Raw genomic sequence first — 13,431 nt, 5'->3', positions numbered from 1 at the left:
ATCCTTTTTTGAATTAGTACATAACTCACTTGCTTAAGGCGGGATTCAATTGGTGACCTTGCTGCTGAAGCATTGCGAAGAACGGGAACGGGTGAAATAGTGGTCGATTTAGCAGGCTTTGCTCGTAGAACTGACTGTAATTTGGTCTACCAGGAAAAAACAGCTTGGATTCAGTTCAAAACAACAGGTGTACATTGATAATTCTTACCTCACGCACTCAAATGAGCCATTCGACAAAGGCGACTTAGATTTGGGTTCATCCTCGCGCTTCAGCAGAGCCGACACCGAGAACGCTTCCGAATTTTTCGGTATATGAGGAATTTCTGTCGTTGGTGACATACTGCTGATCCGCGGAGGAGGTGGCGAATCCACTTCCAGCTCTATCGACGAAGACCTGGACCTGGTGGAACGATCCCGGGACCTTGACCTGCTACGCGATCGAGACCGCACGCTGAGACTGCTCGAATCGTATCCATTTGAGGAGGCATTCGTCACGTGATTCTGCTGGTGGTACACATTATTATTGTCCTCGTCCTCCGATTCGTTCTTGACCAACCGGCTGATGCCGAATTTGATTTCATCTGTAATCCGAAACGAGAAAAGGAGTTTATTTATTCAACATCACACAATATTAATCACCGATTTGGTTCGCGCTTGTCACGAAAAACTAACAACTGCTCGGTTTCAGAAGTACGCCCCTGCGATTTTTTCGCCAGAGTAATTTTCACGGCGCATTATCGCCACAATTGGGAAGGATTCAAAATGCATATCGTTTCCCCCTGCTGCCATGCGGCATATGAACCTGGCTGACATCATTTCATCGGGGCCGTAGCGAATCGAGAAAATGTGACAACACATCGCTGCTGCGCTGTGGCTGCGACTGGCCGAGGAGCATTTGGCAAAAAGGGATTTGTTCAGAGGACAATGTGTTCGCTTTGACGACGTTCTATTTACGAAAACAGATGTTCTGTTTACAGTGGATTATCGAGCTTGTTCCGATATGCTGTGTGACACTGTGAAAAAAGCGGTGAGAAAAATAGGTGTGCGCTTATTTTCGCATCATGATTTCAAGTGCCATAAAATCTGTTTGGGAATGTTCAGCGATTCTCGTTTGTTAGATAGCAAACTCCTACTGAATGCCGCAGAAATTTATATACAGGTGCGGACTAAACAATTGAACTACCTTTCTTTTTGCGTCACTAGAACTGATGAGTCAGTGAGGGTAACAAACTTTGTGGCATGAAAAGTAATCTGGTCGGAATATCGATATTTTCCATTTTTTTTTTTTGCAGTATTCATATTAATGAGTAAATTCGAAAAACTATTTCCAGTGAATTTGTTGCAAGCTTATACAGCATGCTTAGTTCATGGTTAAGAACCTCTCGAGGGGTGATTGACCGTAACATTTGGAGAAAAAAATCGTTCTACCCATGCCATCAAATCTTAACCGTGACAAAGTTATTGAACTTTTTGTGTTAAAAACTTATTTGTCTTAAAATACTTCTAACCCAAAAAGTATACATTGTATTTTAAATCTTTTAGGTCCATTGGGAAGGTGAGAAAATTTCACATTGAGTGATACCCTCACATGTTTCGGCTAATTAGTTTAGACAACATTTTCAAAGTAATTTATTTAAAATTTAACAATTTTGATCAATTTTACTTTCATTTCTCGAAAATCCTAGTAGTTAACATCATCATTCAGATTGCTAGTCTTGAAGAGCTGCACAGTTCGTTCTTTGACATGATACACTTATCTTTTCTTGTTTTCCATGTGTTTGGGTTGTTGAACTTGGATATTTTTATCTCATTTTCTCTAATTGAAGTTCTAATTGAAAAAGTATGGCACTTTATTATTTTGTACATTTTTTTTTTCATTAGAAAGCCAGGAAAATTTGACAGAGAAAATGTATTAATACCTTTCAGTAAGGTGAATTTACAATTTATTTAGAAGTAAATAAGATTAAAGTTAGTGTTATTTTTAGCATTTTCGTTAATTTTCCCAAAATAATAAACGGCATCATTATTATCATGGAATTAATGCATCTTAGCAAGTTCTGCAAATCTTGCCTCGACTCCATTCAATTATCTCTTCTCGTTTCGATGCAAAATCATTTTTATCACATCGTTTCATACACAAATTCAACAATTTCGATCCCACTAAATTTGTGGTGACATCATGCTGTGTTAACTATTAAATAGCAGCGAAATGAAAACAGATATGGATATTTGTCAAATAACAAATAACAAGTTATAAGCACAAGCACCAAATGAACAATAGTAACGACTAATGATAGATTTTCTTGATTAATAATTAGAATAGTTACAAAACTCCTCGAAAAACGCCAATTGTGAACTATTTTTACTAATTAAAAGTCATTTAGTACTCTTAACTTGCAAGTCGATTACGGGAAAAGTTTAGTAATGAAATTGCAAAGGAATGAGAAGAGATAACAATATGATGTTGAAGAACAAATTATGAATCGTCCTCAGATCCATCTTTTGGATAATAGATATTGCTAGAATCATTATTCATTATTTTGAGAAAATTAACAAAAACCTCCACAAAATCGCTAACATTGAACTACTTTACAACTGAAAGGTAATTAAAACTAATTAACTGAAAGATATGAGAAAACCGTTCAATAGGAAATTTTATCAGCTTTCAAATGGAACTAAAAGATTTAAAATACAAAGTATGCTCTTGTATTTTAAGACAAATAAGTTTTTTACACAAAAAGATTAATAACCCTGTGACGGTTGAGATTTGATGGTATGCTTAGAGCAATTTGACAGCCAATCATCCCTCGAGAGGTTCTTAACCATGAACCAAACACCCTGTATAGAGATAGCGGTCGAAGATATAATTTTTAAAAAAAGTGACAGATTTTGATAAAATAATAATAAAATAAAATAATAATTCTTTTTGGTGGAAACGGAGAAACCAGACAAAAATGGTGAGTTAAGCAAAAGTAATTATCTGAAAAAAAGTTCTCCTCTGAGACTAGAACACATTTTTGACACCAGAGGGATTTTTTTACATTATTGCCGCTTAACTCACCATTTCGATCCGTTTTCACCGTTGGATACCACCAAAAAGTTCTAAATAAGGTATTGGAATTTAAGTCAAAAACCAAAAAAATAAATTATTTGTTTAATTCGAACGGCTTACTTACTTACTTCTGTCATATATCTGTTAATTGTGCAAGGGACCAGAAATCGACAGTATTGATTAGCTTTATCACCCACCGAAGTACGATGGTTAATGAACTTAAAAATTAGACACCAGACGATGATAAAAACCGGACCTTGGTATCTTGCAGCCAAATTGAATAGATGAAATGTGTTGGGTGGCAGCTGCGGTTATGTGTGATCTCGCTTTTCACAGGGCACGATCACTGTCGCCAACGCGATGATCATGTGTTCTTTCTGGGACGTCATCATATCTCAGGGATAGCATAAGGGTTTGGGCAGTGGGCCGGAGTCCCAAGGGTTGTTAGTTCGTATCGTGCCTTTGGGGGGAATCTTTTTTCACATGATTGCTTTTGCTTAACTCACCATTTCGATCTCTTTTTCCCCATTGGACCAAAAAGTCTTAAATAAGGTATTGGTACTTACGTAAAAGCCCGAAAAATGAATTGTTTGAAGAGTAATTCTTTTATTTGACAGGTTAGCGCGTTGTTATTTTGTATATTAATGTACAAGATATAAAATATAAAAATATAAAATAATATTTTTTTGTTGCTGGCCGCCAGATGTAGCGTGGTTGCCATGGCACGTGTTCACATTTTAAAACGGCGGGAATATATTTTAAATGACATTTTAAAACGGCGGGAATATATATCCTGGGGGCCATTTATGTCTCATTTGTTTTTGTGCACTTCCATGTCATCAATGCTGCTTTGATGTTTTCCTTTTTTTGCTTCTTTGTTATGGGCAGCGCGAGTGAACCCATCGTCTCTCTTAATTGCTTCCTCGGTGATTGTGCTGGCTGTTGATTTTTGAGGTACTGGAAGCAGCTTTGCAATTTTTATTATTGGCTAAAGGGCAGCCATAAATTTGGCTACCGTCTGTGGTTCAGGTAATAGTTTTGTAGAATGTGTGTTGAATTTGATTTCCGTGGACTTAAACGTAGAGGTAGAGTTTTCGATACAGGTTTCTGAATATTGTTTTCCGGAATGACGAATATTATTTTGCCCTTTATATGTACAAAGAGTGTCTGTTAATGATACCGCTTTATGTTTTCCTAAATAACTGTCATCACAATATTAGTAGAGTTCAAAACAAAGCAGACACTGACTCCCAGAAACACTTGAATCAATCTTCTGTATCATTGTGAAATGCCACTATGTTTGGATTTGAAAGAATATTGTTAATACAATGAATACTCGAATTTATCAGCCCCTGATATTTGGATAGGGCTTATAGCGTTAAGAATAGGAATTAATAAAGCATATTATACAGCTGCAGTTTATAAAAAAGCAAGAAAAAAAATGTACAGTTTCTTCAGCCTAAAATTCATCAAGGGGCTGATAAAATATATATAATATAAGCCTTCATAGTTTAGTTCAATAACACAAAATACTATGATAAATGTCAAAAAGTGTCTACACATGTTAAAGGTGTACAACTTTGTTCTGAAATCGGACATTTTCGCAAAAGTCTAAGAAAACCTATTAAACTCTGTGGGCAAATCTCGTGTCATTTTCATTGAATTATTGACGATACAGCCACCATCAAAGCAATCCAATATATTGAGAAAATTCGCATTTTTCCTATCATAGGAAAACCCAGAAATTACTCGACAAAAACCTCGGAAAAGTTCACGTGGCCATCTCGGAGAGGAAAGTAGATGTATAGAAATTGTCCCCGCGTGACGGCACAGAACGAATCAAAAACTAAGGCATTTTAGTTCACGCGCTATATGAACGGTCTCTTACCAAGTTCTACTTATTCAGTTCCAACATGTACGGAATGTGGTTTTGGTATACTTCGACAATTCACTCCAATTAGACGACTTTATCGAAAAAAACAACATGAAACACTTTCGTGAACATGATAACGCCAAGGTCAAGATATATGCATGAAGGTACAGTCGACACACGGCTACATGATCTGTCTGCGGGTACACCAGTTAGTGGAATCCACAGATATCTGTTGCAACACGGTGAAGCGATTAAGCGTTAACGACGATGAACCCCAACTATAACCAAAACAGATATCCAGAGTTTAATCTCAGATTGTCCAACCAACAAAAAACTATTAAATCATCAACGAATATTGAATCATCTAAGTGTATTCTGAAGCACAAGCCGTACTGTCAAAAAGGATGCAGACTATAATGAGCAAGATCTTACGGCCGTAATTAGTAACTCTAAGAAATACCCATTCAATTCTACCGTGAAATTCAAGACAGTAGCGATAATGGATAGTATTGACGAAAGGGGTAGTCAAGGAAACAAACCGAATGATCTACAGGCGTTAGCAGGTGACGCTAAAAAAGCCCCGCCGCTGTGGAAAAGACTCTCTGCAATGGTAACTTGTGTGCGCAGGATTCAATGGTAACGTGCGCAGGATTCAATGGTAACATTAATATTTTAAATATATAAAGACACACGCCGTGTTATTGAATTGTTTTATTAAAAAATCAGCCGGAAAAGCTAGCCCAATGACGGTATATGTCCCTCAGAAGCTACTCTCGATACTGCTCCCCTTCAAAGAAATTGGCGCTTCCAGTTAATCGATGGACAACACAGCTCCAGATCCGATACCGTCGCTCGTTTAGCGATTAGTAACTCCTACCACGATGACATCACGATTGTTTCTGCTGCCCGACCGTCCGATGATGTCTTATCTCAACAGTTAGGAATATATTACATACCAAAATGTGAGAGGACTGCGCACGAAAATCGATGAGCTGTTTGTGGCTACATCCGATGCAGATCAGGATATTATTGTGCTTACAGAAACACGTCTGAACGACGTTGTAAACTCCCTACAGTCATTCGGTCCTGGGAATGAACTATATCGAAGCGATCGCCATAAAATTACTTCCAGCAAAACAAGGGGTGGTGGTGTTCTGATCGCTATTTCAAATCGACTGTCTTCTAAACACAAAATTGGTCGCAACAATTGACTTGAGCAACTCTGCCGTGGATCAGATATCTGTGTATGGATTGTGTATCTCGTCCCAGATTCCGCATATAATGCAACGTTATTCAGAAGCATATCGATGCAGTGCTGGATATTGCAAATTCACTCAATCTGAAAGCTTATCATTTATTATTTGGAGATTACAATCAGTCTGGTATAGAGTGGAAAAGCACTTTGTCCGGCTATGCTTATACCGACCCCTTTGAATCAACCATATCGAGATCTAGTATTTCACCACTAGACTGGATGACCTGCAGATGTGTAATGTGGCAAACATTCGAAATCGCGTTAAATAAGCATCGAGGGACTTCCATGTGTATGAGGTGGATGAGCCACTTATTAATATTGATTCACATGACCCTCCCCTTTTTGTTAGACTTTCATATACACAGAATATTGTTTTTGACGAGATGTGCGAAGACTTTAAGTTCAATTTCACAAAAACTGATTATGTCAGACTTAACAAGTGTGCTTGTGCAACCAACCCTGGCTGCTACTCCGTTGTCGATCTGAACTAACTGAAGTTGCACAGATAACAGAAGATAATTATGCTTGGGAGTAACGAAACATCTTTCAATGTGGTAGTTCAAAACTGTTCATAGATTAATACTGGCGCCGGCCAGGCCCGAACGAAGATCGCGGAAGGAAAGAGAACGAATGTTATTCCGATACTTACTTTTGCTAGAGGCCGTATAAACTACTGCGCACTCCACAGGTATCACGAGAGGAGGAATTTGTTAGTAAGTGTAGAAGTTGGATTCTACTTCTTCATTGCCGACGCCAGAGAGGTGATTCCACTATCTGGACTAGATATCCATCCATCAACTCATGGACCGGGGACCAACGACTTTACTTCCCTTCCAAAGTAAGACGCGACCACAGATTTTTTCGCTTCAGAAAAATCTCAACGACCTCGGCTGGGATTGAACCCAGACCAACTGGAATGAGTAACGGTCATGCTTACCACTCAACCACCGGCGCCGTCGAACTGATTATGTTAGACTTAACCAGTCCCTGCAAACTTTAAATTGGATGACTATGCTGAATAACACGAACAGTGTTAATGATGTGACAGAAATATTTTCATTTGTTCCAAAAAATTCAAAATACATGTCCCTGTCCAGCATACCAGACCAAAACCGCTCTGGTCCAATCGATGATTCTGAGAATTTAAGCGACAAAGAGCAGCACTCAGACACCAGACTAATCGACGAAATACCACTATTAAGCGGGAGTTCATTCTCGGAACTTGAAACTTGAGTTCAAGGAAGTGTTCCACATTCAACTTAACCATATTCGAAATGAGTCACTGACAACGTTCAATACTTTAGCCGCTGCAGAAAGTTTCGTGAATAAAAGAAACATGCAACACGGCGTCGTATATAACAACGGTAAAACCACATTCCCGTGTATATTGAGAACGATATAATGGATACTCGCCTACACGATTTAGCTCCTCGCAATAGCAAATTCATTAAAAGATTCATATCGTAATACTGAGAAGTAGAATCCGTTACGATTGACATTTGGATAAACATTTTCCCTGGTATCCGAAACGGTGTTCGGGTGGTGAGAATGCGACTGAACCAATCTATTCCTTCTCACTTGACTTTCGAAGCCTAATCACCAAAAGGTTTTATTTATAGCCAAAGAATGCAATGTAAATACCCTGGGTAGACGTCACGTGTCACTTTTGTAACCAGACTGCACACTACGGAATCTATTTCAATTAATACTAACAAACAACTTTCGACTTACGCCACAAAAACACAATCAAATAACCAACCAAGAACTGATTCAAAACCAATTGCCGCTACACCGCAGACATCCGGCCAAACAATAATTGTCGGTCAGACAATAATCCAAGATATCACCAGACCATCGACCAGTACATCTATCGAAATAGTAAACCAGAAAAAAGGATACAAGGGTCGCCCAAAAGCACAATAAGTATCGAACATCCAACAACGAAAACCAAAACTGCTCTAGCGAAGACGACATGAACGTACACGAGAGCGAGGAACAGGACAGACTCAATGGTCAACAACCAGCAAATGAACAACCAGCATGAAGGCAGATTCACACGCGTAGTGGCAAGCAAAGCACCCAGAACAGCAGCAATAATTTTTCATTTAAACATTTTTTTATTTGATTTGTTCTTTTTTATTTCTTCTATTTTTTAAAAACATAAAATATTCACGGCTCAATTAAACTAAAGCAGCGAGCCATTTCAAATCAACATAATAAAAAAATACCAATCGAAAGAAAAAAAAATTAAACAGAAAAGCCTATTTGGCCAATGTAAAACTAAAACAATTTCTACAATTAATAATATGCAATGGAAGTGAAAGCTTTTCCATATCTCCTCCTCCAAAGTTTTTCGCGTGGTATATAGATGGCCTCACACGAAAATAGCGCTTCGTATCCTTGAGAGGAGGAATATATGCAGACATTTCACAATAAATTTATCGGAATGATCCTGCCAAAATTGTGCGCCTGCTTTGAGCATTGAATCATGCCTGGGATAAGTACAGGATGCGCCAGCTAGATGCATCGTTTGTCAACATTGAACAACCCCACCATTTTTCAACCGATTTACACAAGTAAACACGTTTTTAGGGATATTTTATGCCATTTTTATAAAGCAGCTCTTTTGCGGGCATTTTGCATGACATTGGACAGCATTTCGGCACTAAATGACGTTTCAGAATTGTGTTTATTTGTCAAAATCGGCTGGAAAATGGCGGAGTCGTTCAATGTTGAAATAGAATACATCCCGATGGCACACCCTGTAGTGTACAACCTTCACGCTTCCTTGGCATGCACCATGAGAGCTGCATCATCCCTCACCGTAGTACAGATAGAATTCATCAAACGTTTGAGTAAAAAATACGCTGAAAAGCCAAAATTCTTCATGGATGGTTCAAAAGTCTAGCAAAAGATCCCGACCCCTCTGTTATTCTACAGCAGCGCCTCTAGCGCTGGGATTTGGAAGGTTTTAACAGTGATTTGTTTTGCAAGTACACTTGTTTCAGTAGAACCGACTTGGTAAAGAGGGACAAGTGTGTCTTTGCCGTGAGACATGTTGGTAGACTTGAGTGATTCGTAGCAACACTGCCTAAGCTCGACTCCTGCCAGTAGAAGACAAAAGATTAGCCTGCAAGATTTAAAGCCTGTTTCTAATGACCCTGCCACTACTAGTTCTCCGATGTGTATATTTCACATATTTGCTCTCATTTGAGTACTATGGCTCTAAAATTTTCATAACACTCCCTGCTTAATAATATTTAGCTAATTGAATGTCGTTAAAAGTAAAAAAGAAAGTGTAATCGTCGTAAGTCTAAATAAAAAATGAAACAAAAATTAAAATTAAATTTATTAACTTTCAAACGTTGCACAAAAGAGTAACTAGAACAAATTCTTGGCCAAGAACCAAAATATTTTTTTTCGATTTTTTTGTTTCGTTATATTTTTTTTACATACCTAAGAATCCACTGTATAACGTGGCAAAATAAGGAGTATATAAAAAATTGTTAAAGAATGTTTGCATGTATGCCCAATGGTGATATTTTAAGGGATATTTTAATCGTTTTCGTTATATATTCAGTAAAATCGCTTTCTAGTGATGATGACTGTATTAAATAAGACATTATTATTACAAACCTAGTTCAACATAACCGTTTGTTTAACTTCAGCTTAAAACTAACTAAAAAAAGTAGACTTGCTGTGCATTGCACCAACTTTGAAAAATACCTTTTTTAAACATTTTATTCCAAATTTGAATGATAAAAAAGTTACATTATACGGCTAGATCCGGCAAAGTTGCTGAAGCAGTATTACAAAACAAGATTTCAGCTATACAAAAAATATTCGAACTCTTCCGATCGTGTCCGATCTACCAATCCCAAGCGATTTGAAAATATTGAAATTTTTTTTTTTTTTTTTATTCATTTCGTTTATTTGATAGGCACAAATGCTATTGAAATTTTTACTAATTTGAGGTACACCGAAATGCGGTAGGGCCAAATATTATGTTTCTCTATGAAAATATGCATTATGCATATCCCTTTTCTTCTCCCTTTTCCACTGATCAAATGTTTATGCAACTGGAAAAACAAATGTATTCACAAAGATCACTTAGAAATTACTAGTATTCGAAAGGGTATATAAAATTGGCCTCTGCACTGGTTGGTGGGTAGATGCCAAATTGTTCCAAAAACTAGTAATTGTCTATTTTTAGTTCATATTAAGGCATAATAACAACAATTGCAGCAGCAAATAATTTTGGCCAGGATTCGACCCCAATTACTCCTCTGTGCGTTGTCCAATTACTAATCGCCCAGAAGAAATGTTGTTGTGCCAGTTGCGGCGACAGAAAACCCCAATTTCGACAACATATTTCCCGGCCAACACGCCTTTAGTTATCAGGATAGAATGGGTTAGGTAGATTGATCTTGAGATTCAAAATAATTCAAAATTAAGTCACCATTCTATATTTTTTCCAAGTTTGTTTGATTCTGTGCACGCTGTTTTATGAAAGCACCACGAAATCTCTCTTCTCTGAGATGAAGCAATATCAGCATTTCTCAGTCAAGCCACCTTCCATCAAGAGATGTGGCATTCGTCCATGCTTTTTCACTGTTGTTTTTTTTTGTATTCGGATTTTCGTCGTTTTGAATGGATCTTGCCAAAATTTTCTTTATCCAAGTCCATCATATCAAGAACGTTATATCGATATCATAACGCGGAAGGCTTATTTTGCGTAACCGAGCTCACTCAGCCGAAATCGACGGCGTCAGTTTTACAATCTCCGCTAGCTACACTTAGTAATTTAAGGGTCAAGGGGCCATCCATAAATGACGTAGCATTTTTGAGTGATTTTAACACCCCCTGCCCCATCGTAGCATTTCGTCACAAACCCCTAAATACCTCCCCTGGTAATTACGTAGCTTGACGGTAACCTCCCCCCCCCCCTTGTCATCGCAAAAAAATAAAAGATTATGTTAGTTAGATGAAACGAGTACGATTGTCGTGACATCAGGTCAACCCTTATTCCCCTTCAAAAAGGCTACGTAGCATGACATGACCCCCTACACCCCTGTCGCCACACATCATCACAAAATACAGAACTCCCCCATATAATGCTACGTCATTTATGAATAAAAAAATTCCAAAACCGAATAAAAAAATAAAACAAAACTTAATTTTAAATAGGCATCGAAAAACTAAAAAGAACCTTAATGAGTGCGAGTGAATGGCAAATCTGAAAACTTCTTTAATTTAAGGTAAATGAATCTTATTTGGGTTGTTAAATTTTTCTGTATACATTTCAGTGTAATATAAACGAATTGCAAGTTTCTATCGTATCTCAGATTTTTCCTGCCTCGATTTCGTTATAGTTTCATCAGAATCGTAACTTCTCTTCTAACTGCACGACATAATTTATCAGTTTTTTTAATGTGAATGTAAGTCGTTTTCACATTTTCGGATTTAAAGTCCATAAGGCGGTCACAAGGATTGCCATATGCTGCTGAGAGGAAGTAAGTGAAGATAAAATAAAATTTGAGGAGATAAGTACAGACCAAATATAATTTTTATCAGTGTCACAAAGCAGCAGCCGAATTCCACTAGTTCCCCCTTGAAAATCAACAAGCGCTAGAAAGTGGAACGAAAACAGTCGAAAATCATGGTACGATTAACAGGTGCACCTCAACTAAATAAATATCTATTAAAAACAACTTTTCCCTCAATTCCACCGATTCATCCCCTAATGATGAACAATCGCAGGGGTGATCACATTTCGCATCCCTCCTTGCTCGACAAATGCACCGTAATCTTTTTTTTTTTTGTTCCAGATTGCCTCCGATCCGTGGCAGCAGCAATGAACAGAAGAATCAACTCACAACGAGTAACAAATGAGTCTGGCAATTCTGGCGGAACATTAACCCCCCGTGTTGGTGGAAAGTGTATCGCTGAACGCCAGAAGCAAGTGCCTTTCGTACTCTGCGGCAAACGTTTCCATATTGTGTGTGACTGATTTTCCTTTGTCGCCAGAGAGAAGAGTGATGCAGTTGTCTTCCAGCATGACAAGGTCAGGGTTGAAGATCAATGCACTGGATTTTTTTTTAAATAATAGGCCATGTGAACTTTTATATAGTGATAACGTCTAAGAACAATAATCAACAAAAATATATTTGGATTTTCAAACATTTTGATAATATTTCTTAAAGTAAAAATCACATCTCCTATTCTCCCTTTAGCATCCAATTATTGAGCAGAAAATGAATGAAACAGGAATACACCCCTGAACTGCGACTCTCATAAAACGGAAGACCAAAAACCTGATGATGTGCTATAATTTTTATTTCTCCCTACATAGTCCAGTACGAGTACATCTCCCTCCTGCCAATCCGGTCCCTACGCTACGAGGACGTGTAGCACAATTCCGCCCCGCTCGACAAGATACGCAAAGAGGCACATGAATATAACAATAACAATAAATAAATAATGACGATAATCTAGGGGAGGTTTATTTTGATTATTTACAGTTTTTCAATTTTCCTCTCGAGCTGCTGACGCTGTGTTATCGTGGCCTTCTACCCTCATGTCTCAATTGACTTTGTTGTCCTTTTTGCCGTCTTTAGTGCTCTGAAATTTTTACTTTCGATTCACCTACATCAGATGCAATTCCACTTTAATCGCATTGCCAGGACCCCATGGGAATAGCTTTGTTGCTCCATTTAACCTCACCAATCTCGCAGGGATGATGTTTTGTGAAATTTCATCGCTTAATTCGTTACAAATAAGATCGATTATCGAGTTATGTGTGTTGAGCCAAAGTTGATCGAAAAGGTCAATCGTTTCATGCTGAATCATACCTGCATGTTGCACAACCCCTCGAACTGTGACAGGGTCACGTGCAAGTTTCTCAATGTTGATACAACAAGCATACCCGCTGAGTAGCTTTCAATAGCATTATTATGATGGTAGTAAACAGGAACAAAAAGCAATGAAACGAAATTGAACTCGATCGTATCCCGCAGAAAGTTGGTTTCCTTTGAACCGCCTAATTACCGTATGCCTTCAGAATTCGTATTTCGTGTAGTACGCGAATCGATTTTAGGTTCTCTTTGTTTTACTACAACCGCAGTCACGCCAGAGTTCAACACTCTTTCTACGATTCAGTCAAGATCCAATTCGAAAGTCAACAACCAAGTCAAATGTCGTCCGTTCCTCGTCAATTAATTATTTATCAATTTCCGTCTGTGACTGTTTCAA

General features: G+C 37.9%; 1 protein-coding gene across 2 annotated transcripts in view; it reads right to left on the bottom strand.

Moving 5' to 3' along the window:
• The window catches only part of LOC131678412 (fez family zinc finger protein 1-like), a 180,295-nt gene that overhangs the window by 90,405 nt on the left and 76,459 nt on the right, over nt 1-13,431 (bottom strand). For both annotated transcript variants that reach the window (XM_058958561.1, XM_058958560.1), the window contains exons 3-4: nt 209-581; nt 30-146 (exon numbers count right to left, since the gene is read on the bottom strand). In XM_058958561.1, coding sequence (XP_058814544.1) covers nt 30-146; nt 209-581 — 490 coding nt within the window. The remainder of the gene's footprint in view (nt 1-29; nt 147-208; nt 582-13,431) is intronic.

Source organism: Topomyia yanbarensis, chromosome 2 (genome assembly GCF_030247195.1).
Source record: "Topomyia yanbarensis strain Yona2022 chromosome 2, ASM3024719v1, whole genome shotgun sequence".
In the NCBI taxonomy this organism is placed as follows: domain Eukaryota; kingdom Metazoa; phylum Arthropoda; class Insecta; order Diptera; family Culicidae; genus Topomyia; species Topomyia yanbarensis.
The sequence above is the reverse complement of the archived record's forward strand: the minus strand, read 5'-3'. Positions and strand labels throughout refer to the sequence as shown.